Here is a 26,838-nt window from a genome sequence, read left to right as displayed (position 1 = left end):
AGTTTGAGCACCAAAAAAATAACAGCTACAATGGATTGAAAACTTCGAATATGTTTAAATGGATGCACTCTCAATGACAGAAACAAAAACAAAGAACTCATTATCTTTGAAGAATAATAGGAAACCACTGCATTATTCTGAAAATTAGTAAATAAAGTGAGAGAAAAAGCTACAATACAATTGTATTTGCATTTTCTTTACAATACAGTTGTATTTAGACAGGCTTTAAGATATGGTTGATTTAAGTTACTACTTAGGAATCCTGTAGATTATTTGGTATTAACTTAAATTCTTGCCATTTTAACCTGCTCTACTATCAGTTTTCATATATATCCCAAAAGTAATATCCAGAGAAGGGTATCATTTATATCATTTATAAATATGCCCCCAAAGCACACCAGATCTCAAATGAGACCCAAGAATGCTGTTAACTGGTGAAATGGAGAAAAGGAAAAGAAAGAACACACAGAAAGAGGCAACCTGACTACCAGGTACTTTATACTACCAAGTATTACTCAGAAGCAATAAATTAGAATTGGGAGTACATACCACAAGAAAGCTAGAAATAGGATAATAAGTAGAAGCTTAAAAGATAGGGGCACCTGGGTAGCTCAGTCGGTTTAAGTGTTTGACTCTTGATTTCGGCTCAGGTCATGATCTCATGATTTGGGAGTTCGAGCCCTGCATCTGCACTGACAGTGCAGAGCCTGCCTGGGATGCTCGTGCGGGCACTCTCTCTTCCCTCCTTCCATCTCTGTTTCTGCGCCCCCTCCCCCCAATAATCTCTCTCTTAAAATAAATTTTAAAAAAATTTTTTAAAGGAAGCTATAGGGGCGCCTGGGTGGCTCAATCAGTTAAGTCTCTGACTTTTGGTTCTGGTCATGATCTCATAGTTCGTGGGTTCAAGCATCAGGGTCTGTGATGATAGCCCAGAGCCTGGAGCCTTCTTCAGATTCTGTTTCCCTCTCTGCTCCTCCCATGCTCACACTCTGTTTCTCTCTCAAAAATAAAATAAACATTAAAAAGTTTTTTAAAAAAATAATGAAATAGGGGCGCCTGGGTGGCTCAGTCAGTTGAGCATCCAACTTCACCTCAGGTCATGATTTCACGTTCATGGGTTCAAGCCCCACATAGGGCTCTGTGCTGACAGTTCAGAACCTGGAGCCTGCTTTGGATTCTGTCTCCCTCTCTCTTTGCCCCTCCTCTACTCACACTCTCTCTCTCTAAAATAAACATTAAAAAAATTTTTTAATAAAAAATAAAATAATAATAGTAATAATAATTAAAAAGGAAGATATAGAAGATTAAAAGGGCTCTCCTATTAGACAATTACTGACTCTCTCTCTCACACACATACACACAGAATGGAGTCCATTAGTTTTTCAAACTGGACTTTCTTCTTGTTTAGCTGTAACAAACTTGTAAAGAAATGAAATAACACAAGCAAAATGGACAAAACAAATGATCAATGAAAAAACAGCTTACTCAATTCAGTAAATATTTAAATTCAACAGACATTTTAATTTTAGTGCCTACTGTATGCATTGGAGACCATCTCCAACCAAACATTAAAACAGTAGAGGGGACACTTGTTTAGAAGGACAGAGAAAGGGAGAAGAGATTACATGACAGGTGGGGACTAACTATATTGGAGTCAGAGTCCTAGAAAATGCTTAAATGCTTTGAAGATTAAAATAAAATAAAAAGTCAGTTACTTTCAGCAGAATCCAAAATCTTTGCTTCCAACTCCTAATCCTTTTGTGAATATATTAGTCAACAAGTTTGATGAAAAGCCCTGAGGAATGGGGAAAAACCGGGTTGAAAATAGAGACTTCAAAGCTAGAGCCATAGGGATAAGGCACAGTTTAAAAGGCAGTATTTAGCTGCAGGTAAGTAAGCAGACAGATAATCTGCCCAGAATCCTGGAATTAGGGCTTTGGATCCTTATCTACAAACACTTTCTGACCTAGCCAGTGATGTCTAACCCCTTAGTGAAGTTAGTCATTCTGGGCAGATTCCAACACATAGCTCCTCAAATTACCAGTGGTTGAAGGACCAGATTTTTTATTTCCAGTGTACAACAGATGGGTTTTTTGTTGTTAACAATCACTCCTTGCTGTATTTTTTAAAATTTATTTATTTCAGGGGCGCCTGGGTGGCTCGGTCGGTTAAGTCTGTGAGTTCGAGCCCCACGTCGGGCTCTGTGCTGACCGCTCAGAGCCTGGAGCCTGTTTCAGATTCTGTGTCTCCCTCTCTCTCTGCCCCTCCCCTGTTCACGCTCTGTTTCTGTCTCAAAATTAAATAAACGTTAAAAAAAATTTTTTTAATTTATTTATTTTTAGTAATCTTTATACCCAATGTGGGGCTCAAACTCACAACCCCGAGATCAAGAGGCATATATATGCTCTTCCAACTGAGCCAGCCAGGCACCCCATCAAATGGATTTTTATAAAATAATGCTCACTCCAGGGGTACCTGGGTGGCTCAGGTGGTTAGGCATCCGACTCTTGATTTCCACTCAGGTCATAATCTTGCAGTTGTGACATCAAACCTGCACTGAGCATGGCGCCTACTTGGGATTCTCTCTGCCTCTTGTTCTCTGCCCTCCCCACTCACACTTTCTCAAAATAAATTTTAAAAAATTATGCTTACTCCAAATTTTTATACTTCTCTCTCTGTAGACCAGTAACAAACAGTTCACAACCACATTAGTCTATGGACCACACAATGTGGTAGTAACATTAAATGTCCAGAGTATGAGCACTAAAAACAAACACATGAATGCTACATACACATGCTACAAACACTGAGGTACTCCAGTGGCAACAAAAATACACAAAATGTTTTATATCCCACACAAATGAGGGGTAAGTTGCAGTACTATTTAACTTTCACTGTTAGCCATGATGGAAGTTAACAGGTACCAGATTCACCCTCCCACCTCAAACAACTAAAAAAAATGGCCAAGTACATGAAACATCAGTTTTCAACACTGAACAGTAGTAGCACAGGACAGTGATCTGAGAGAAGGGAAACAAATGAGAGGAGTCCTACAAGTGTCCCCAACTTACTGCCTACAGAATTTTGTTCACAGCATAGAGGAGCAACCCAAAAGGAGTATTGTCTCACAGAATTTGGAGAGGCCTTGGTGGCTAGAATTTACAGGACAGAATGAAGAGATAGCAAGCTCAGATATCTGCAGAACATTCCCTCCAGCCTTTGGCTAACTGCTAATCAGCTTCTGCTTGAGAAAACTGAGGCCTATATAAGAATTACTTAGAAATGAGTAGATGAAACAATCTTCAGATATCACATAGGGTCTAGAATAACTCATGTTCCCAATAGCCAAGGTAGAAAGACCTATACAACACAGGGCAAGTACTGCTTTAGTAATGGAGTTAAATTAACACTGGAGACCTGTTCCAGGCCTGCCTAACAAAACATAAAGGCAATCCTCAATAGGACCAAACTGTTTCCAAGTAACTGCCTCCCAGAGTCAAAACAAACAACATACATACAGGGGCACCTGGGTGGTTCAGTTGGTTGAGCGTCTGACTTGATTTTGGCTCAGGTCATGATCCCAGGGTTGTGGGATCAAGCCCTGCATGTGGCTCCTGCTTAAGATTCTCTCTCCCCCGCTCTCGTCCCTCTCCCCCACTCATGTTCATCAAAACAAAACACACACAAAAAACAAAAACCCAGCACTGCAACAAACCTCACAATGTCTGGTAAGTTACATAAGTAAAAAATTATCAGGCAAACAAAGAAGCAAGGAATTAAAATCCATAATGAAGAAAGGATATTCAATAGAAACAGACCCAAAAAGGACATAGATGACAGAACTAGACAAGGACATTAGGACAGTTATTTAAAATGTATTTCACATGCTCTGGGGCATTTGGGTGGCTCAGTCGGTTGAGTGTCCAACTTCAGCTAAGGTCATGATCTATCTCATAGTTTGTTGAGTTCAAGTCCCACATAGGGCTCTCTGCTATCAGCGCAGAGCCTGCTTCAGATCCTCTGTCCCCCTCCTGTTGCCCTTGCCCCCGAGCATCTCTCAAAAATAAATAGAAAAATTTAAGAAAATGTATTCCACATACTCAAGAATGTAAAGCAAAACATGAGCAGGAGAGAAATAGAAGATACTTTAAAAAACAAAGAGAAAGACTCAAGTCAAAACTTCTGGAGACAAAAATACACTTAATAGGATTAACATCAATCAGACTGTGAAGAAGAACATTATCAGGAATTAAAGATACTTGGGGCGCCTGGCTCGCTCAGTCGGAAGTGCATGTGACTCTTGAGCTTGGCGTTGTGAGTGAGACCCACATTGAGTAGAGAGATTACTTAAATAAATAAACTTAAAAAAAAAAAAAGAATTCAAAAACAGCAGTAGAAACTACTTAAATGAAAACACAAAGATTTAAAAAAACAAAAAGAACAGGGATGCCTGGGTGGCTCATTCAGTTTAAGCATCTGACTTCTTGGTTTCTGCTCAGGTCATGATCTCACAGTTCATGAATTCGAGCCCCGCATGAGGCTCTCTGCTTTGGATCCCATCTCCCTCTCTCTGCCTCTCCACTGTTCTCTTTCTCTCTCAAGAATAACTAAACATTAAAAAAAAAAAAAAAATAGAACTTTGTGAGTATGAAACACTAAGCATACAAACATACATGTTGACTGGCTGCCTGAAGGGATATGGATGGGAAAGGAAATATTTTTTTAAAATTTTTTTTTAACGTTTATTTATTTTTGAGACAGAGAGAGACAGAGCATGAACAGGGGAGGGTCAGAGAGAGGGAGACACAGAATCTGAAACAGGCTCCAGGCTCTGAGCTGTCAGCAGAGCCCGACGCGGGGCTTGAACTCACTGACTGTGAGATCATGACCTGAGCCTAAGTCGGCCGCTTAACCTACTGAGCCACCCAGGCGCCCCGGGAAAGGAAATATTTAAAGGAATGGAGGAAAATATTTAAATGATGGCAAAACCAAAACAAACACAATAAAAACAAGAAGCAGTAAGTTTACAAAATAAACAATGGCAGAAAACTTGCCAGTTTTGATGAAAAGTATAAATCTACAGATCCAAAAAACAAACCCCAAGCAAAAGAAATATGAAAAAACACACACTAAAGCATTTCATAAATTGCTAAAGGGACTTGTGGCTGGCTCAGTTGGTATGGCATGCAACTCTTAATCTCGGGGTTGTGGGTTCCAGACCCACGCTGGGTGTAGGAATTATTTAAAAATAAGTCTTTAGGGGCGCCTGGGTGGCTCAGTCCGTTAAGCGGCTGACTTCGGCTCAGGTCATGATCTCGCGGTCCGTGAGTTCGAGCCCCGCATTGGGCTCTGTGCTGACAGCTCAGAGCCTGGAGCCTGTTTCAGATTCTGTGTCTCCCTCTCTCTGACCCTCCCCCGTTCATGCTTTGTCTCTGTCTCAAAAATAAATAAACGTTAAAATAAGTCTTTAAAAAAAATTTTTTTAAACATTTATTCATTTTTGAGAGTGACAGAGACAGAGCATAAGCAGAGGATGGGCAGTGACAGGGAGACATAGAATCCGAAGCAGGCTCCAGGCTCCGAGCTGTCAGCACAGGGCCGGACGCGGGGCTCAAACTCATGGACTGCGAAATCATGACCTGAGCTGAAGTCAAACGCTTAACCAACTGAGCCACCCAGGCACCCCAAAAATAAGTCTTTTTTAAAAGTTTCAGAAAACCAGTGATGGGGGGAAAAAAACATAAAAATCAGGCAAAAGGAAAAAAAAGAGACTTGTATAATCAGAGTAACAAATTTAAGAATGACAACTTGTTAGAAACAATGTAAGCCAAAACATAGTAGTCAGATCTCTAAAATGGGGGAGGGGGAGGGGTGGGCAAAACACACAAAAAAAATCAACCTATTTTGTAGCTAATGAAGTATATTTCAAATACAAGAAATAAATCCTCTTCATGAAAAAAATACTAAAAGAAGTCTAGACAGAGAAAAAATAATACCGGGTAGAAATTTGGATCTACACACCCAAAAAAAGAAGTTTGTATATACATAAATAAAAAGCATTGACAACAGTAAATGAGGATTGTAAATATCTTTATTTACATTTATATAAATTTTTATATTTTATATATTTATATATATATTTTAAAATATATATAATAAGTTATATATATTTATAAATATAAATAATATCTTTATTTTTTAAAACTTTTCTTTGAGAGAGAGACAGTGAGCAGGGGAGGGTGAGAGAGAGAGAGAAAGAGAGACACATGGAATCCAAAGCAGGCTCCAGGCTCTGAGCTGTCAGCTCTAACCAAAGGTGAAAAATCTACACACTGGAAACTATATAAAGCTTATGAAAGAAATTGAAGACACACACACACAGGAAAAATATTCCATGCTCCTGGATTGGAAGAACAAATATTAGATCGTCATTACTACCCAAAGCAATCTACACATTCAATACAATCCTTACCAAAGTAACACCAGCATTCTTCACAGAGCTACAACAAACAATCCTAAAATTTGCAGGGAACCAGAAAAGACCCCGAATAGCCAAAGCAATCCTGAAAAAGAAAACCGAAACCGGAGTCGTCACAATCCCGGACTTCAAGATGTATTGTATTACAAAGCTGTAATCAAGACAGTATGGTACTGGCGCAAAAGCAGACATTCAGATCAATGGAACAGAATAGAGAACCCTGAAATGGACCCACAAACGTATGGCGAACTAATCTTTGACAAAGTAGGAAAGAATATCCATTGAAATAAGACACTCTCTTCCGCAAATGGTACTGGGAAAACTGGACAGTGACATGCAGCAAAATGAACCTGGACCACTTTCTTACGCCATACACAAAAATAAACTCAAAATGGATGAAAGACCTAAATGTAAGACAGGAAGCCATCAAAATCCTCGAGGAGAAAGCAGGCAAAACCTTTTTGACTTCGGCAGCAGCAATTTCTTACTCAACATGTCTCCAGAGGCAAGAAAAACAAAAACAAAAACAAACTATTGGGACTTCATCAAAATAAAAAGTTTTTGCACAGCAAAGGAGACAATCAGCAAAACTAAGAGGCAACCAACAGAATGGGAGAAGATATTTGCAAACGACATATCAGATAAAGGGTTAGTATCCAAAATCCATAAAGAACTTATCAAGCTCAACACCCAAAAAAACAAATAATCCACTGAAGATATGGGAAAAAGACAGGAATACACACTTCTCCAAAGAAGACATTCAGATGGCTGACACATGAAAAAATGCTCAACATCACTCATCATCAGGGAAATACAAACTAAAACCACAATGAGATACCACCTCACACCAGTCCGAATGGCTAAAATGAACAACTCAGGCAACAACAGATGTTGGCGAGGATGCAGGGAGAGAGGATCTCTTTTGCACTGCTGGTGGGAATGCAAACTGGTGCAGCCACTGTGGAAAACGGTATGGAGGTTCCTCAAAAAATTAAAAATAGAACTACACTACGACCCAGCAATTGCACTAGTAGGTAGAAACAGGTGTGCTGTTTCAAAGGGGCATGTGCACCCCAATGTGTATAGCAGCGCTATCAACAATAGCCAAAGTATGGAAAGAGCCTAAATGTCCACTGACCGATGAATGGATAAAGATGTGGGGTGTACACACACACGTGTACACACACACACACACACGTGTACACACACACACACACACACACACACACACACACACACACACACACACACACACACAAAATGGAGTATTACTAGGCAATCAAAAAGAATGAAACCTTGCCATTTGCAACTATATGGATGGAGCTAGAGGGTGTTATGCTAAGCAAAATTAGAGAAAGACAGGATTTTGGAAGACTATTGCCCAGAAAAGATGTTTGGTTTTCACAAGCCAAAGATGTACCGAAGTATAGAGGGCTGCTGTATTTGCAGAGCTAAGTCCTCCAGTTCTCGATTCACTGACAGTAAACGCTATGAAAAGGACTTCCAGAGCTGTTTTGGGTTGCATGAGACTGGTTCAGGAGACATCTGTAATGCCTGTGTCCTGCTTGTGAAAAGATGGACGAAATTGCCAGCAGGATCAAAAAAAAACTGGAATCATGTGGTAGATGCAAGGGCAGGACCCAGTCTGAAGACAACATTGAAACCAAAGAAAGTGAAAACTTCACCTGGAAACATGATAAAAAGCAACCAAATCAGTAAACTACAGAAGGAATTCAAACGTCACAATTCTGATGCTCACAGTACCACCTCAAGTGCCTCCCCAGCTCAGTCTCCTTGTTATAGTAACCAGTCAGATAATGGCTCAGATACAGAGATGGCTTCTGGCTCTAACAGAACGCCAGTTTTTTTCCTTTTTAGATCTCACATACTGGAAAAGACAGAAAATACGTTGTGGGATTATCTATAAAGGCCGTTTTGGAGAAGTTCTCATTGACACACATCTATTCAAGCCTTGCTGCAACAATAAGAAAGCAGCTGCTGAGAAGCTGGAGGAGCAGGGGCCAGAGCCTCTGCCCATCTCCACTCAGGAGTGGTGACTGAGGTTTAGGTAGAAGGGGAACAAAAAAATGATTTAAATTTTAGAAAGAAAACAAAGCAACAAAACCCTTCTATTTTTAACTTGGATACCTGCTATTCTGCCAAAAGACACTTTCTAGAATAGTTTTGAATGGGTTGTTATTTCTCCTCCAGTTCCACAAACTCTGAAGCCAGTGTCTAGCTTACTAAAAGAAAAAAAGTACACATAATATTTAAGATGCTGAGTATTTCATAGGAAAGCTGATGCTGCTGTAAAGTGCTCTTTAAGTCTTTTTTTTTTTTTTTAATCCCCTTCTAATGAATGAATCTAGGGGAATTTCAGGGGACAGAGATGGGATTTGTTGTATGATAAATGTATGTAGTTTTAGTCTTTCTATATTGAGAAGCAGTGGTTGGGCATTTTTAAGATGGCTGGCTATACTTGTTTTCCTTCTTGATAATAAATTTGTCATAACTCAGTAACATGGACTTGCCCCAAGAGGTAGTTGTTAATAATTTAAGGTCTTGCCAAGGTTCTGATGATTCAAACCTGTACTACTGAATATTAAGCAGGACAGACTAAGCTCTCTGGTGCAAATGCCTCGAAGGAGTAGTTTCTAAACATACAGAGAGGTAACTTGAGTGTATATGTTGCATCCTCTCACCTCCCTCCATATTCATTTTTGATAAAGATTTTAATCTATATTGAAACTTCTAAAGCAGAATCAAAGCTCCTCTGGGAAATGTCAAGTTTTAGGATGAGCAATCCTAAATGAAGAGAACCAAAGCATTACCGCATGGTAGAGATCACATTCTATTAAAAATGTTAAATTATCTAAAATAAATGTGCACGTCTTCAGGATGGCACACATAAAAAACAAAGGTTAATGCTTCTTGGGGCACATTTCTTAGAGGGCTTGCCTAGTGTGTAAATAATTGACTTCTGTTTGTGTTACATGACTGGTGACTTCACTGAAAATCTGCGCAATTCAGTTTTAGCTCTGGATTACTTCAGTTGACCTTTGTGAAGGTTTTGTCTGTGTAGAGTGAGTTGGGATTGTTTGACTGGCTTTAACCTATTAGGGTTTGGGGTTTTTGGTTTTTTTTCCACTCTATATTAAAGTAAAATTCTAAAAGAAAAGAGGTGTGTGTTAATGCTGAGTGGGCTGGTTTAGGTTTGACTTCTTTTAGTCAGGCTTTGTGAACACTGAGATGTTAGATGATGCATCCTGAACACGGAGCTCTTTGATTCCAAAATCTTCATTGGAGGCCTTTTTACTTGAACCCAAACCAAAGTACTGTCATTGCCTCTTTTCTAAACGTTCAAGAATAACCTATCACCGGTTCAGACTTCTCATAATTAGGGAGGATCGTTTGCCTACCTTATAATAACATAACTCAGTGCTTATTTTTAAAACCGGATTTTAAAAATTAGTATAAATAACAGTAAGGAGTGAGCCATTTTTTACGGGCACCATATAGTTTTATAATTCTTAATCTAAACTTAAAATTTTATATTTCTTCCTTATGGCAAAAACTACAAGCCACCATATGCACAGATTACACCGTGAGTTGGGTTGGCTCTCCCACAGCCTCTGAGGTGAATTACAAGAGTCCCAGCCATTATCATCTTCCTCCTGTTGTTTTGAAAAAAAATTTTTTTTTTGTACATTTTGGCTACAGTATTGGTGGTAGAATATACTATAATATGGATCATCTCTACTTCTGTATTTATTTAGTACTAGACCTCAACCACAGCCTTCTTTTTCCCCTTCTACCTCTTTGCCTGTAGGATATACTGTATGTAGTCATGCACTTTGTATTAATATATTAGAAATCTACAAATCTGTTTTGTACTTTTTATACTGTTGGATACTTATAATCAAAACTTTTACTAGGGTATTGAATAAATTGTCTTACTAGAAAATAAAAAAAAAATTAGAGAAAGACAATGGCCTACAACTTCACTCATAGGAGGAATTTAAGATACAAAACAAATGAACATAAGGGAAGCAAAAATAAGAACAGGGAGGGGCAGGGTGTCTGTCGATTAAGAATCAGACATCAGCTCAAGTCATGATCTCACACTTCGTGGGTTTGAACCCCATATCTGGGTCTTTTCATTCCAGCTTGGAGCCTGGAGCCTACTTCGGATTCTGTCTCCCTCCCTCTCTGCCCTTCCCCCGCTCGTGCTCTCTCTCAAAAATAAATAAAACATTGGGGCGCCTGGGTGGCTCAGTCGGTTAAGCGGCCGACTTAGGCTCAGGTCATGATCTCACAGTCAGTGAGTTCAAGCCCCACGTCGGGCTCTGTGCTGACAGCTCAGAGCCTGGAGCCTGTTTCAGATTCTGTGTCTCCCTCTCTCTGACCCTCCCCCGTTCATGCTCTGTCTCTCGCTGTCTCAAAAATAAATAAATGTTAAAAAAAATTTTTTTTAAATAAAAAATAAATAAAACATTAATTAATAAAACAGGGAGGGGGACAAAAGACTCTTAAATACAGAGAACAAACTGAGGGTTGCTGGAGGGGTTGTGGGTGGGTGGGGATGGGCTAAATGGGTAAGGGGCATTAAGGGGCATTAAGTGCTTGTTGGGCCAAGCACTGGGTGTTATTTATACATAAGGGATGGATGAATCACTGGAATCTACTTCTGAAATAATTATTGCACTATATGCTAACTTGGATATAAATTTAAAAATAAATAAAATTAAAAATAAAACAAACAAACATACAAACAACTCTCTCCATAGCATGTATCTTTTGAAAAACAGTTACTTTCTCATTTGTTAACAGATCAATTTTATCTTAGGGCACCTGGCTAGCTCAGTCAGTACAGCAAACAACTCCTGATCCTGGGTGGTGAGTTCAAGCCCCACATTGGGCCAAGAGCTTACTTAAAAACAAAACAAAACAAAACAAGACAACATTATCTTGAACAGTTTATTTTCAAAGTATCTGCTAATGGGTTTACTACTGACAACCATTGTTTTCAACCTAATGTGGCTAACAAAGAGCTAGGAATACAAACTACAAAAGGGTCAATTCTGCTATTGTCTTGCTATTTGTGCTTGCATTTTCACCTTCAATCCACCATTTCTAAGCCCAGAATCTTTTAAACACATTGTCCATTTTTATAAGAGCTAGTTTAAAACTGGGAAAAAAAAGTCCTATCTAGACTTACCATGGTGATCATTTGGTAATATGTACGAATGTTGGATTGCTATGTTGCACACCTGAAACTACTGTCAATTATATGTCAGTTTTTTTAAACCTAATCTTAATGGGTGAAGATGTGGCACATATACATAATGGAATATTACTCAGCCATAAACAAGAGCAAGATCCTGGTGCCTGGATGGCTCAGCTAGTTAAGCCCCCAACTCCTGGCTTCAGCTCAGGTCATGATCTTGCGGGTCTCCCCCACATTGGGCTCTGCGAGCCTACTTGGGATTTCTCTCTGCCACTCCCTGGCTCATTTTCTCTCTCTCAAAATAAATAAATAAAACTTAAAGAAAAAAAAAAGGGGGGGGGAGCAAGATCCTGGGGTGCCTGGGTGGCTCAGTCGGTTAATCATCCAACTCTTGATTTCAGCTCAGATCATGATCTCACAAATCCTGAGTTCGAGTTCCACCCTGGGCCCTGCACTGACAGTGCAGGAGCCTGTTTGGGATTCTCTCTCCCCCTCTCTCTGCCCCTCCCCTGCTTGTGTGCTTGCTCTCTCTCTCTCTCTCTCAAAATAAATAAAAGAAAAAGCAAGATCTTGCCATCTACAACAACATGGATGGATCTAGAGGGTATAATGCTAAGTGAAATAAGTCAGAGAAAAACAAATAACATTTTAGTCTTATGTGGAATTTAAGAAACAAAACAAATGAACAAAGAAAAAAGAGACAAATCAAAAAACCAGACTCTTAACTATAGAGAACAAATTGATGGTTACCAGAGGGAAGGTGGGGGAGGGAGGGGTGAAATAGGTGAAGGGGATTGAGAGTATACTGATCGTGATGAGCACTGAGTAATGTATAGAATTGAACTGCTATATTCACTGCTACACCTAAACTGCTACACCTAAAACTGATATAGCACTGTATGTTAACTACACTGGAATTAAAATTTTTGAAGTAAAAATAACAATAAATCACCCTACAGATATACTAGTCCATGGTTTATTACAAGGTATTCACTGTAGCACTATTTGTAATAATACTGGAAACAACTCAAATGTCTATCAATAGCCAATTTGTTATGAGATACCCACAGAATAGAATACAAGGCAGTCATAAAAAGTTAAGGGGAGCCTGGGTGGCTCACTCAGTTAAGTGTCTAACTTCATTCAGCTCAGGTCATGATCTCACGGTTCGTGAGTTTGAGCCCCACATTGGACTCTGCACTGACGGTGCAGAGCCTGCTTGGGATTCTCTCTCTCTCCCTCTCTCTCTGCCCTTCCACTCTCTCTCAAAATAAATAAAATTTTAAAAAAAATTAAGAAGGGGCGCCTGGGTGGCTCAGTCAGTTGAGCATCCGACTTCGGCTCAGGTCATGATCTCGCGGTCCGTGAGTTCGAGCCCCGCATCAGGCTCTGTGCTGACAGCTCAGAGCCTGGAGCCTGTTTCAGATTCTGTGTCTCCCTCTCTCTCTCACCCTCCCCTGTTCATGCTCTGTCTCTCTGTGTCTCAAAAATAAATTAAAAAAAAAAAATTAAGGGAAATTTAAGGTAACTATGCCCTGATGAATGATCTCCAAGACATATTGCTAAATGTTCAGAAATGTGTCAAATAGGCTACCATTTATACAACAATGTAGAATTAATAACTACATACCATTTGTTTTTATATGCAGAAGGTTGTCTTTGAGGAACATATAATAAATTCCCACTTGAGAAGAAAAACTATGCGACTAGAAAATAAGGGGTAGAAGGACATTTCACTGTATAACGATCCTTATGGATTTTGAATCAGGAATGTATTTTCTATTAAAAATTAAAATATTTCTTAAAAATCTGATACCTGCCAATAGGCCTTACCTTCTCACACAATCAGCTGGAGCTAAATAGTGACCACTCACTTTAAGGAAGGAGAATGTACTACAATCCCCATCACTTTTTTTTTTTGTTTGTTTGTTTGTTTACTTCTTTTTGAGAGAGAGGGAGACAGAGAATCCCAAGCAGGTTCTGCGCCGTCAGCACAGAGCCAATTCTGGGTTTGAACTCACAAACTGTGAGATCATGACCTGAGTCGAAATGAAGAGTCAGATGCTGGGGTGCCTGAGTGGCTCAGTCAGTTAAGCGTCTGACTTCGGCTCAGGTCATGATCTCAAGGTTCATGAGTTCGAGCCCCGCATCAGGCTCTGTGCTCACAGCTCAGAACCTGGAACCTGCTTCAGATTCTGTGTCTCCCTCTCTCTCTGGCCCTTCCCCTCTTGACCTCTGTCTCTCTCTCAAAAATAAATAAACATTAAAAAAAATAAAAATAAAAATAAAAATAAAGAGTCAGATGCTTAATCGACTTAGCCAGCAGCCCCCTGCCATTACTTATTTTTATCTGGCCCTCTAAGCTTAACATTTCTAAATTCTGTTATAGAACACCACACTACTAAACATTGGTAACTGTCTGGAAATGAGAAAAGGAGAGAGCCCAGAATTCTTATTTCTGGGGTTGGGAAACTTGAGTGCTATCCAACCAAAATAAGGTACAAGAACATTAGTGAAAATTGGAAGACTTAGGTTTTAAGACAAGTTGATTTTGAAGTGCTTATCGAACAACTAAACGGATAACATCCAATAGGCAATTCAGAGCAAACATTTGACTGCCAAACATAATACATGCAGCACCTATTCATTTTCATTTAATCCTCTCACAAAAAACAAAAACAAAACCTGTGGCAGATGGCAATGCTCCTATTTTACAGAGAAATTACTTATCTAAGTAAGTGATTTAGTAACCTATATGACCCTATCACATTTCATAGTATATTTCAATTGCCTATTGACTTTCTGTACTGTGCAAGAGGATTAAGCTTTAAGGAAAAACATCCTATCTCTCTCATTCTAGCTGTATACCAGTACCAGGCACAAGGTCTGGCACCTAGTCAGTATTTGTTAAAATAAGTGACCAATTCTGAATCACTAGGGTAGGATTAGGGCAAGTGACTTTGCCACTTAGCATGTGAGGTGCTTCAGTTTCATCAACTATAATTAATAGTACCTAACTCCTAGGGTTTGTTTTGAAAATCAAATAAGAAAGTTCATAAAGTACTTCATTCAAGGCTTGACATATAACAAATCAATAACAGCAATTATCAACAATGAAGCAGAGGTAAGGAATAGAGGTAGTATCAAAGGGAAATAAAATTAGGAGGTAATGACTGGTATCAGCTGCAGCAAAAAAGTTAAGAAGTAAAAAGCTAAGAATAAGACTAATTTAGCATGGAGACAATCAATGATTACTTTTAGTAATGTTTAGAAGGCATGAAGGGAAAGAAGCTGGACTGATACAAGCTGAACTAATGTGTATACTCACTGCATACCTGCCCTATTAGATTGTGATATGATGACCAGAAACTGAGACTCTGAATTCATCTTTGTATCTCTAAAACCTAGCACATTAAAATATATGGTAAAATCCTGGTTTGTGAGCATAGTTTATTCAAGAATCATGCTTATAACCCAAAGCACTTGTATATCAAAGCGAATTTCCCCATAAGAAACAATGGAAACTCAGATGATTTGTTGTACATCCCAAAAATATTCATACAAAATAGGTTAATACTGTAATACAAAACAATAAAGAAAAATAAACATATTAACCTTCACTTACCTTTGAAAATCTTCATGGCTGGTGTGAAGGAGAGAAGAGAGAGGAGGATTATTATTGTATAGGATGACTTTCGCTATGACGAACAGAATCAGTTATCTACTGGTTCAATGGATTCTTCTCCTGCATAAGGGCCAGTGTATACACTGGCACAGATGGTGACTACAGGACAGTATTAATAAACTCGTCATATACTGTATTTAACGTAACTGGCAAGGGGCACTGGGGTGGCTCAGTCGGTTGAGTGTCCGACTTGGGCTCAGGTCATGATCTCACAGCTTGTGAGTTCAAGCCCCGCGTCAGGCTCTGTGCTGACAGCTTGGAGCCTAGAGCCTGCTTTGGATTCCATGTCTCCCTCTCTGCTCCTAACACACTCACATTCTGTCTCTGTCTCTCTCAAAAATAAATAAACATTAAAAAAATTTTTTTAAATGTAACTGGCAATAAGGCAGCACAGGAAAGGGTCTATATCTGCAGGCAGCCTGACCTAGAATGAAGCAAATCATTCCTGAGCTTACTCTTGTGTTGAAAAGCAAAGGACTGTCCATAGGTGCTTTGAAGTGACAAAAAATACAGTAGTGCCAGGTGTGGGGTACCTTCCAATGTTCTGAAAAAAATCACTGATCTCTGCCAAATACCACAGCCTGAGACCAAGCATCTGAGCATAGGAGACAATCACCCATAATCCCGCAGTGAGAGAAGAACCATTGGTTCAGTTGTGATGTGACATTCAGCACCACATACTATTAGTATTGCAAGACATTATTCATTTATCAAGTTAAATTTTATTAGAAATGTTTGCTCGTCTTGCAGAACACTCACAGAACAAGTTACTCACAATCTAAGGTTTTACTGTATATTAAATATATCTGCTAAACGGCTAAACAGAAAGGAAGAAAAGGGATCTAGGAAGGCAGATTCTTGTCTAAAGAAGTTTGGCTCTCAATTGGAAGAAGCTAAACAGATATATGATGGAGTAATGGTTTTTAAATGCATTCATGTTAGGACGTTTGAACGCAAGAGATGCTGCCATGTGAGGGGGAAAGGGGAAGCATCAAGAGACCAAATAGGTAATTGCTGCTGAACAATTAAATATTTGGGAGGGGGGGGAAGGGGGGGAATCTCCAATGGTTATCTTCAAGATGTTTTTAAATATAAACCCCCTATGAAGACACTGTACTATATTCAGACTTTTCTTGTATAAAACCTTTAAGTTCCACAAGAGGGAGGTCTCAACCCTCTAACCATCTATTTTGTGTCTGTTATTGCCAAGCATCTGAATGAACATTCTAAGGAAACATACAACAGTACTGAATGGGCTCATTTTAAATTCTTGGCCACAGGGGTGCATGGGTAGCTCAGTCGGTTAAGCATCCAACTCTTTGTCTTTTTTAAGTTTATTTTTGAGAGAGAGAGAGAGAGAGAGAGAGAGAGAGAGAGAGAGAAAGAGAACACGCACACAACAAGCAGGGGAGGGGCACAGAGAGGGAGACACAGAATCTGAATCAGGCTCCAGACTGAGCTGTCAGCACAGAGACAGACATGGGGCTTGAACCCACAAACCCTAAGATTGTGACCTGAGCCAAAGTCAGAGGCTTAACCAATTGAGCCACCCAGGCGCCTCAAGCATCCAACTCTTGAGTTCACCTCAGGTCATGATGCCAAGGTCGAGGAATCGAGCCCCATATCTAGTTTTACGCTGAGCATGGAGCCTGCTTAAGATTTTCTCTCTCTCTCTGCACCCCCCCACCCTAACACTACATTCTTGGCCACAAACCCAAAACAGAGACAACAATGGCAATCCTACCACACATCCCCTATGTGTTTTTTTTCCCCCCACTCTCCAAAATGACTATTTCTTCTTCAAATGTCCTACATCATACTACATTCCTCCTTGCTTCCAAACAGAACTTGCCTCACACTTCACTAAGCAAACAGAAACAGACCTTTCTCCACCATGCCAAAATTACCAACCTGCTAACCCTATTTTCTGCTATCCTTATTTCTATGAATAAAGTTTCTGTACTAGAATCTTCATATAGCTGCTCCTTGTCATTCATATCTCATAAAGGCAATATCTGACCATGCAGTCTAAATTAATCACCCAGTTACTTTCACCTTAAAATGGGTAAATGAGACAATCATCTGCATACATTTTATCACCGACATTCTCGAATCTATGTATTTACAGTCTATAGCCCAGTAGTGGAGACTCCATCTGACAAGAGGGACCTCTTCTCTTTTTTTAAATTTTTTAACGTTTACTTTTGAGAGAGAGAGAGAGAGAGAGAGAGAGAGCGGGGGAAGGGCAGAGAGAGAGACACAGAATCCAAAGCAGGCTCCAGGCTTCACCCTGTCAACACAGAGCTCAACGCAGGGCTCGAACCCACCGACCACGAGACCATGACCTGAGCTGAAGTCAGATGCTTAACCGACTGAGCCACCCAGGCACACCACCTCTTCTCTCTCCTTAACCACAGTACCTCTAGTAACTGAAATAAATGATCAGTAAATATAGGGGAAATATGCTTATAACCTGGGAGACAAGAAAACTGCTTCACAAAATTCTTCTAAAATTATGAAATCTTAACTTGTAGAATCTCCCCCACTACTGCCACCATGAGAAATGGGAAAAACCAGGGCCCACAGTGGCAACCAGAAACAATACAGTTTTCCAGATACCTAGTCATCATAGAAATTTATTATCATCTATCATCCACTCTAGATTTTAAGGTACCCTTACACATAAATGTAAGCTCAACGTCTGCCTATGATAGAATGGATAAAGTAGGACATATTCATACAGTGAAGCAATATACAGCAGAAATCACTGAAACAGTATGTAATGTGAACAATTCTCACAAAGTTGAATAAAAGAAAACCAGACATTATCGGGGCACCTGGGTGGCTCAGTCGGTTGGGCAACCGACTTCAGCTTGGGTCATGGTCATGATCTTGCAGTTTGTGAGTTCGAGCCCCACCTTGGGCTCTGTGCTGACAGCTCAGAGCCTGGATCCTGCTTTGGATTCTGTGTCTCCCCCTCTCTCTCTGCCCCCTCCCCTGCTCACACTCTGTCTCTCTGTCTCTCAATAATAAACATTAAAAAATAAAACTAAAAATAAATTAAAAAAAAAACAGACATTACTACATACAGTACATAATACCATTTATTTCAGTCAGTTAGGCATCAGACTCTTGATCTTGCCTGGGGTCATGATCTCACCCTTCGTATATCAAGCCTGCGCCCCATGTAGGGCTCCGCACTGACAGCATGGAACCTCCTTGGGATTGGATTCTCTCTCTCGCTCTACATCTCTCAAAATAGATAAATGTTTTTAAAAACTAGCAAAACAAGTATGTTAGAAATCCGAAGAGCTATTCTTGATGGGAGTGATGGGATTAAAAGGGGGATTTCTGGGTTCCACAGTGTTTTGTTTTTAATTTTCCTTTGTGAAAACTCAGCTGTACGTTTTCCATTTGTGTACTTTTTGTAGTATGTTACACTTCAGTAAAATATACTGAAAAACAGGCTGGTAAATTTTTTTTTAAGTTGAATGACTTGCCTTGCTTGTACTTTTACCTCAGAGAACTAATTCTTTAAAAAAAAAAAAAAAAACTATGTAAAATTAAAAAGTAGGGATCTACAATGAATAAAATAATTTTGAATAATCAAGACCTGACTTCCATCTTCTAACTAAACTTTCCATTGCAGGTTCAGACTTTTTTTAATGTTTACTTATTTTGAGAGAGAGAGAGAGAGAGAGAGAGAGAGAGAGTGAGTGAGTAGGGGAGGGGCAAAGACAGAGAATCCCAAGCAGAATCTGCACTGTCAGCGCAGAGCCTAATGTGGGGCTGGATCTCAAGACCATGAGATCATGACCTGAACCAAGATCAAGAGTTGGACGCTCAACCCACTGAGCCATGCAGTCGCCCATTTTGTAGTTTTTATTACAAAAGTTTGTATAAGTTTTTCACCTCCTTGGTCAGGCTTATACCTAGTATCTAACTCTTGGATGTTATTTAAAATTATTTTAATGTTTACTTATTTTTGAAAGAGAGAGACAGAGTGCAAGCAGGGGAGAGGCAGAGAGGGAGACACAGAATCTGGAGCAGGCTCCAGGCTCTGAGCTACCAGCACAGCCAAAGTCAGATGCTTAACTAACTGAGCCACCCAGGCACCCCTGGTGCTATTTTAAATGAACTGTTAACATTCCAGATCGTTCGTTATTATATAAACGCATAACTTATTTTTTTTTTTTTTTTTTTTTTAAGTAGGCTCCATGACTAGCATGGAGTCCAATGTGGGGCTTGAACTCAGGACCCTGAGATCATGATCTGGGCTGAAATCAAGAGTCTGACACTCAACTGACTGAGCCACCCAGGTGCCCCTGATTTAAGATTTTACTTTTAAATAATCTGTACACCCAACGTGGGGCTTGGATTCACATCCCTGAGATCAAGAGTTGCATGCTCCAACACCTGAGCCAGCCAGGTGCCCCCAAACAGAACTGATTTTTGTGTTGATTTAGTATCCTAAAACTTTGCAGGGGCAACCTCACTGGTCAGTAGAGGATGCACTCGATCTTGGGAGTTGTAAGCTGGAGCCCACGTTGGACATAGAGATTATATAAAAATAAAATCTTAAAAAAACAAAACCTTGCAAAATTTGTTCATTAGTTTTACCAGTTTTTTTTGTGTAATCTTTAAGGTGGACTTCATTTAAAATTTTTAAATTTATTTTAAAGAATTTTAATTCCAGTACAATTAACAGTGTTATATTAGTTTCAGGTGTATAATACAGTGATTCAACAATTCTATACATTGCTCAGTGTTCATCATGATAAATGTAGTTTTCATCTTTAAAAAAATTTTTTACTTAAGTAGTATCCACATCCAACATAGGGCTTGAATTCACCACCCGAGATCAAGAGTTGCATGCTCTGTACTGAGCCAGCCAGGTGTCCAGAAGTATACTTTAAAAAAAAAATTTTTTTTTAATGTTTATTTATTTTTGAGAGAGGGGGAGAGACAGGGCACAAACAGAGGGGCAGAGAGAGGGAGACACAGAATCTGAAGCAGGCTCCAGGCTCTGAGCTGTCAGCACAGAGCCCGACGCGGGGCTCAAACTCACTGACCACAAGATCATGACCTGAGCTGAAGTCAGACACTCAACTGACTGAGTCACCCAAGCTCCCCTAAATTGTCTTAAGAATACAAGGTGATGCTCTTATTCAGAAATAATTTCAACACACTTACTCCATTTATTTTTCTGTCCTCACCTCAAAAAAGGAAATAGCAGAATTACCAAATAACAGAATTCATCTAAAACAAATCTAAGAATAGTTTGTTGCCTTTTCCCCCCAGATTCACTAGAAGGGCTCTTTTCCCACTTATATACTTGAGCTAATACACTTAACTCCTCCACCCACTGAAAAATAGGTACTCAGGTGTTCTGGCTAAATCTGTCACACAAATTATGACATTAATTCATCATAAGTCCATAAAGCTAACTCACAAGATTATCTTATTTAAAAAATTTTTTTAACATTTTTTTTTTGAGAGATACAGACAGAATGTGAGCGGGGGAGGGGCAGAGACACAGAACCCAAAGCAGTCTCCAGGCTCCAAGCTGTCAGCACAGAGCCTGATGGGGGGCTCGAACTCACAAACCGTGAGCTCGTGACCCAAGCTGAAGTCAGACGCTTACCTAACTGAGCCACCCAGGCACCCCGGTTATTTTATTTTAAACAGCAAAATACTAAGCACTAACATAACCACCACACCAAAATAAATGAAACGAATCACTTGTGGAAATGAAAAAAACCCCAGAACTTTGAAGATTATTGAGCTAAACCACCTAATTATTATTTTGACATCTCTCTTCTCAAGCAACAAATAAGCAGCCCAGGAATTATACAACAGCTAAGCCAAAATTCAGTGCATCAAAGACTCCCTTCTGAGCTTTCTTTCCTTTTTACCATTACAAACTGCTATATTCTTTACTTTTTGTAACAAAAAGATTAAGAACTGGTTAGAAAGGTAATATGGGCAAGGACTAATTAGCACTTAGTCACTGGTTACCTTTAGCAATGTTTTGTTTATTTTTATTTATTTATTTATTTAATTTTTTAACATTTATTTATTTTTGAGACAGAGAGAGAGCATGAATGGGGCAGGGGCAGAGAGAGAGGGAGACACAGAATCGGAAACAGGCTCCAGGCTCTGAGCCATCAGCCCAGAGCCCGACGCGGGGCTCGAACTCACGGACCGCGAGATCGTGACCTGAGCCGGTCAGACGCTTTAACCGACTGAGCCACCCAGGTGCCCCTGTTTTGTTTATTTTTAAGAGACTAAGAGACAGAGTGTGAGTGGGGAGGGGGCAGAGAGAGGGAGGGAGATACAGAATCCTAAGCAGGCTCCAGGCTCTGAGCTGTCAGCACAGAGGCTGATGCGGGGCAGGAACCCACCAGCCGTGAGATCATGACCTGAGCTGAAGTCAGACGTTTAACCGACTGAGCCACCCAGGCACCCACCCAGCAATGTTGTTTAAATGGCATGAGGGATGGGCGCCTGGGTGGCTCAGTCGGTTAAGCGTCCGACTTCGGCTCAGGTCACGATCTCGCGGTCGGTGAGTTCGAGCCCCGCGTCGGGCTCTGGGCTGATGGCTCAGAGCCTGGAGCCTGCTTCCGATTCTGTGTTTCCCTCTCTCTCTGCCCCTCCCCCGTTCATGCTGTGTCTCTCTCTGTCTCAAAAATAAATAAACGTTAAAAAAAAAAATTAAAAAAAAATGGCATGAGGGGAGAGAGGCCAAATTGAAGCTTTTTACAGGTGACAAAATTGTGGCCCAACATCTCTCTACTTAAGCAATGAAGTTGGTATCAAAATCAACTCTGAACTAAGTCTTTTTCTCATTCCACTTTTCCTCTCTACTGGTTTGAAAGTTATACATGTTCTTATTCTTTTAGTTATATCAGAATTATAGGGGTGCCTGGGTGGCTCAGTCGGTTAAGCTTTGGCTCAGGTCATATCTCATGGTTTGTGAATTCGGGCCCCACAGTGGGACTCTATCAGCACAGAGCCTGCTTCGGATCCTGTTTCCCTCTCTCTCAAAAATAAACATTTTTTAAAAATTATAAAATGCATCATATGGAAGTCTAAACTCCTTTTCTTTACCTACCCCTTTAAATTTAACCTTTAGACATTTTACCTCTGAATAGCCTCACCAACTTGTGTAACTGAGAAATGCCATTTTTATTGTTCCCTCAGATTAGCTAATTAGGTTTTCATGGAATTTACTCAGGTTTTTCTAGGAGTAATGAAGGAATAAAAAAGGAAATACTGGGATTTAACCCAGACTGCCACTTACTAATTTGGAAATTACTTCACCACTCTAACCTTGATTTTTCTTATCAATAAAAGATAACTATTTCATAGCATACTTATGTGGATCAAATAAAAACACTCAGAAAAGCACTTATTACAGGGGTGCCTGGGTGGCTCAGTCGGTTAAGCATCCAACTTCCTCTGGGGTCATGATCTCCCGGTTTGTGAGTTCAAGCCTCACATCGGGCTCTGTGCTGACAGCTCCGAGCCTAGAGCCTGCTTCGGCTTCTGTGTCCCGCTCTTTCTCTGCCCCTCCCTCGCTCATGCTCTGTCTCTCTCTCTCTCTCAACAATAAATAAAACATTAAAAAAGATTTTTTTTTAAAGAAAGAAAAACACTTATTACAATTGGTCGGTTTTAGTTTGCAACTTATGATAGGAAGAACTTATATTTTCCTTTTTGGTGGCACATGAGTACTTTCTCTGTGTATGACCTTCCAGGAAGCTGCAGCACAGTTCACTACCAACTTTGCCAAACACTGATAACATCTGGAAATCTGCAATCCATATTCATTGCATAATTTTATCTCAAAACAAAACCCATACAGCTTTTATTAAGTATTGTAGAGGGCAAGGATCCTTCTAAGTGGAATGATTGCTAGAGCTGTCTAGGGCACCATAAAATGGGTCTCCTGAGAATCTCAAGTAAGATCCTTTAAAAAAAAAAAAGATACCACACGACTCACAAAGCTTATTTCAGTCCTAGTAAATCAATGAAGAGGCTGAAAACGGAGCTTGAAACTAAAATTGTACTTTCCAAGAGTTTCCAAGTGATTTTGATGCTGGTTTGGGAACCACTCAACATGAACATGGTTCTGAAGGGAAAGAGAACCAAAAAGTGGTAGGTAGCATGATAGAGATATGTAAATCTCTAGTAACTGACTGTACTGCTAGTACAGTGTAGTTAGTGTAGTCTAAGCCTACAGAACCTCACAGCAACCTTTCTCTTTATAGTGGAGAAAGCTTACTTTTAAAGTGCAGAAGAGAAGGAAAAATATAAGACCAGGCCCCTAAGAAACGAAGGATAATTGAAAAGTGAGACCTACTAGATGAAGAGCACTTGCTCCCTCGAATTAATGGAGTGTTCCCTTTCACGTTTCAAGAAATACCTTACACCTGACGAGCACTGTGCCATTTTCAAAGCAATCATATATCTTTTATTCAATCCTCCTACTACTAGTCGTGCATATTACAGTCCATTCACCTAGCAACCAAACACTTCTGAAAGTGAGGGGAGCTCCACGCAGTGCTAGGTGAAGATGCTGTGTGTCCCCATAAAAATCCCTCCCTAGCAGCCAAGTCTCTGGACAACACTCTTGAAGCCTAAAGAGACACTAAGCTCTCCATCACAGGCCTAAGAACGAGGACAGCTGAGTAGGAGGACACGAGGCGAGCGAATAGACGGTGGAAAACAAGCTTCACCGCGCCACACCGCGGAAGTTGGAGGTTCTCCGCGAGCCGCACAGCCCCAAACAATGGAGTTTTCCCGCCTCCTCAGGACCCCGCCCCCTGCTCCAGAGCTGGAGGGAAGGGAACGCTCCCGCGCAAGCCCCGCCCCCGCAGGCCCCGCCCCCTCCAGAGCCCACCGGACCGGCCTCCCTCCTCATGCAAAGGGTTTTTTTTTTTTTTGTTTTTTTTTTTTTTTTTTGGCGCCAAATCTCTTGAGTTATTTTCCCGGTTTGTTTGGGGACCCTACTGAAGACACGAGCCAAGAGTGGGAGGACAGTAGGAGCTTAAACACAGACCAGGGCGCTGTGGCCCCGCCTCCTCAAAGATAGCCCCGGGCCGGGGGAGGAAGGAGAGGGGCAGGCGATGGAGCAGCCGCCGCTGCCCCCGGCAAGATGGCGGCCGCGAAAAGCGGGGCAGGGGGCGCCAGCCGACTTGTGTTACCGCTAATGCTCGAGGTTCTCTGCAAGAGGTGGGTTTCCACAGTGCCTGCCTCCCCAAACTGCGACGGTTGCTCACTGGGAGGCAAGTCCTCCCTCTCACAGGTCTGTCCCTCCGGGGGAGCCCCCGTCCTCCACCCCCTCCCCGTGTACTGGCCAGTGCCTCAAGCTCTCTACAGTCCCGCTTACTTGTCGGCGGAAACCAGCTCCGCGGTGATGGCGGCAGTGGCTGTGGACTCTGCGGCCATCGTTCCCCTGAGGTGGTGGACCAGCGGGCAGAACAGAATCTGTGAGGAAAACAGAGGGAATTTGGGAAGCCAGAAACCTATTCAGGGACAGAAAATGGCAGATTGGAGACCCCGCGCGGCTGGACCCCTATATATACCAGAGCCCTTCGCCCCGCCCTTCCACTTCCGGATCCTCCCCCTCGAGTTTAAAGGGCCAGGACTCTGCTCCAGTCCAGTCCAAGGACACGCCCTCTCTCGCCGTCGTTTTCAACGGGGTACCTTCCTCCCTTGCCAGCTTTCTCCCCAAAAAGTAACTTCCTGCTTCTCTAGCAAGTCGCGTAAGAAGAACTGGAATCTTGGTATTACAACTCCTGACTGGGCGTCGGCCAGCGACTTTCACAGAAGGGGAAGCTGGTGCTGCTCTGCATGTTTGGAGAGAGTAACCGAGGATCTCTTTCTGGCCCAGATACTTCGAAAGGTAAACGAAACTTTCTATCCGTCCTCTCAGTCCTAACGGATGGACACGAAAGAACCGAGCATGGGTACAGCAGCAACGTCCAGAACTGATTTCGGTAAGAGACTCGTGGCTCTGAACCTCAGCAACAATGATGCAAGAAAATACTACCCTAGGATTGGCTACCGCTGAAACTACCGCGCTGGATTCAAAGTCAGGGCTGCGGGTGTTGCGACTGGCTCCTCCCTCTGGGCCCGCCCCCCTTCAGCTGGCCCAATCCCCTGACGCAATCCTCTTAGCCCTACCCAGACTCCAAATCTGGCTAGTTGAACTCTCCCAGCTCTTTTCCTCCACTCGGAGCTACCGTTTGTCGTTTGCACAGTACGAAAAGAGTACTGTGCTTAGGCACTTTGAAAGATGTTAGCCGTTTTTATTAAATCTTAACAACACTACTGGTGAGATCGGGATTATCAGCCCCATTTGGTAGAAATAGAAGCCAAGGTTCAGAGGGGGCGCCTAGGTGGCTCGGCTAAGTGTCGGTCTCTCCATTTCGGTTCAGGTCATGATCTCATGATTGGGGAGTTCGAGCCCGCATCCGGCTCCCACGCTGTGTGGAGCCTTCTTGGGATTCTCTCTCTCTCTGCTCCTCCCTACCTACCCGCTCTCAAAATAAATACACTTTAAGGGGGGGGAGAGGGGGGGAAGCAGTGTGCTTTGTTCAGAAAGTTGCAAGACAAGTCAGTTACGGAAAGCAGTGTGCTTCCATTTCCTGCAACTGGCAGTGGAAGATAACTGGCAGGCTGCAATGATTGCACTTTCTCACACCTGTAGCATCATCCATTGCCTTCCACCATGGCCTTCCCTATGGTGATCAGAACAGGGATTTTTTTTTTTAATTTTTTTTTTAACGTTTATTTATTTTTGAGACTGACAGAGACAGAGCATGAACGGGGGAGGGTCAGAGAGAGGGAGACACAGAATCTGAAACAGGCTCCAGGTTCTGAGCTGTCAGCACAGAGCCCGATGCGGCGCTCAAACCCACGGACCGCGAGATCATGACCCGAGCTGAAGTCAGCCGCTTAACCGACTGAGCCACCCAGGTGCCCCAGAACAGGGATTTTATTTCTGTCCAGGTTAAGGCACACTGGAAAAGATTTCCTGCAAGAATTCTTCCTCCAGTCTGTAAAAGGTCAGGCAGGTTGAAATCTTAGGGGCATAGAGCTAGACCTGTAAATGACAATTCCTGTGGCAAACAGAAGTGGGATCCCCTTTATTAGCTGGGTGACTTGAGGTAAGTCATGTAATCTTTTAAGATTGTATGTAAAATGAGGACAATATTTATATTCACTCCTTCAGGATATTGTGAAAATTACAGTTAATGCTTGTTTCAATAATCAACACTACCTGGCTTATGCTAAACACTCATTAAATGGCTACCACTGTCTGATAACGTGGTGACTGGAGGGTTGGCTTGGGGAAGGGGAGATCTCTTCAGGGTCATTGCAGCATTGCAACCTGGGCTAGGGTCTGAGAAACCGGTCTAGTACCTTTTGTGACCCACT

The 26,838-nt window shown here is 41.3% G+C and overlaps 1 protein-coding gene and 1 pseudogene across 5 annotated transcripts in view; one reads left to right on the top strand and one right to left on the bottom strand.

The window, feature by feature from the left end:
- LOC102953070 (nuclear autoantigenic sperm protein) overlaps positions 1 to 25,388 on the bottom strand; it is a 43,015-nt gene extending 17,627 nt beyond the window's left edge. The window contains exons 1-3 of one of the 5 annotated variants that reach the window (XM_015535353.2): positions 25,102 to 25,388; positions 24,785 to 24,882; positions 15,331 to 15,348 (exon numbers count right to left, since the gene is read on the bottom strand). In XM_015535353.2, the coding sequence (XP_015390839.2) occupies positions 15,331 to 15,348; positions 24,785 to 24,843 (77 nt within the window). In that variant the 5' untranslated portion in view covers positions 24,844 to 24,882; positions 25,102 to 25,388. Of the gene's footprint in view, positions 1 to 15,330; positions 15,349 to 24,784; positions 24,966 to 25,101 lie in introns of those variants that run through there. The other 4 variants (XM_042996962.1, XM_042996961.1, XM_042996965.1 and 1 more) reach the window with 4 other exon arrangements.
- Positions 7,794 to 8,962, top strand: LOC102952775 (annotated as a pseudogene).
- Positions 25,389 to 26,838: the final 1,450 nt, after the last annotated feature.

This window comes from Panthera tigris, chromosome C1 (genome assembly GCF_018350195.1).
Source record: "Panthera tigris isolate Pti1 chromosome C1, P.tigris_Pti1_mat1.1, whole genome shotgun sequence".
Taxonomy (NCBI): Eukaryota; Metazoa; Chordata; class Mammalia; order Carnivora; family Felidae; genus Panthera; species Panthera tigris.
This window is presented reverse-complemented; position numbering and strand designations above follow the sequence as displayed.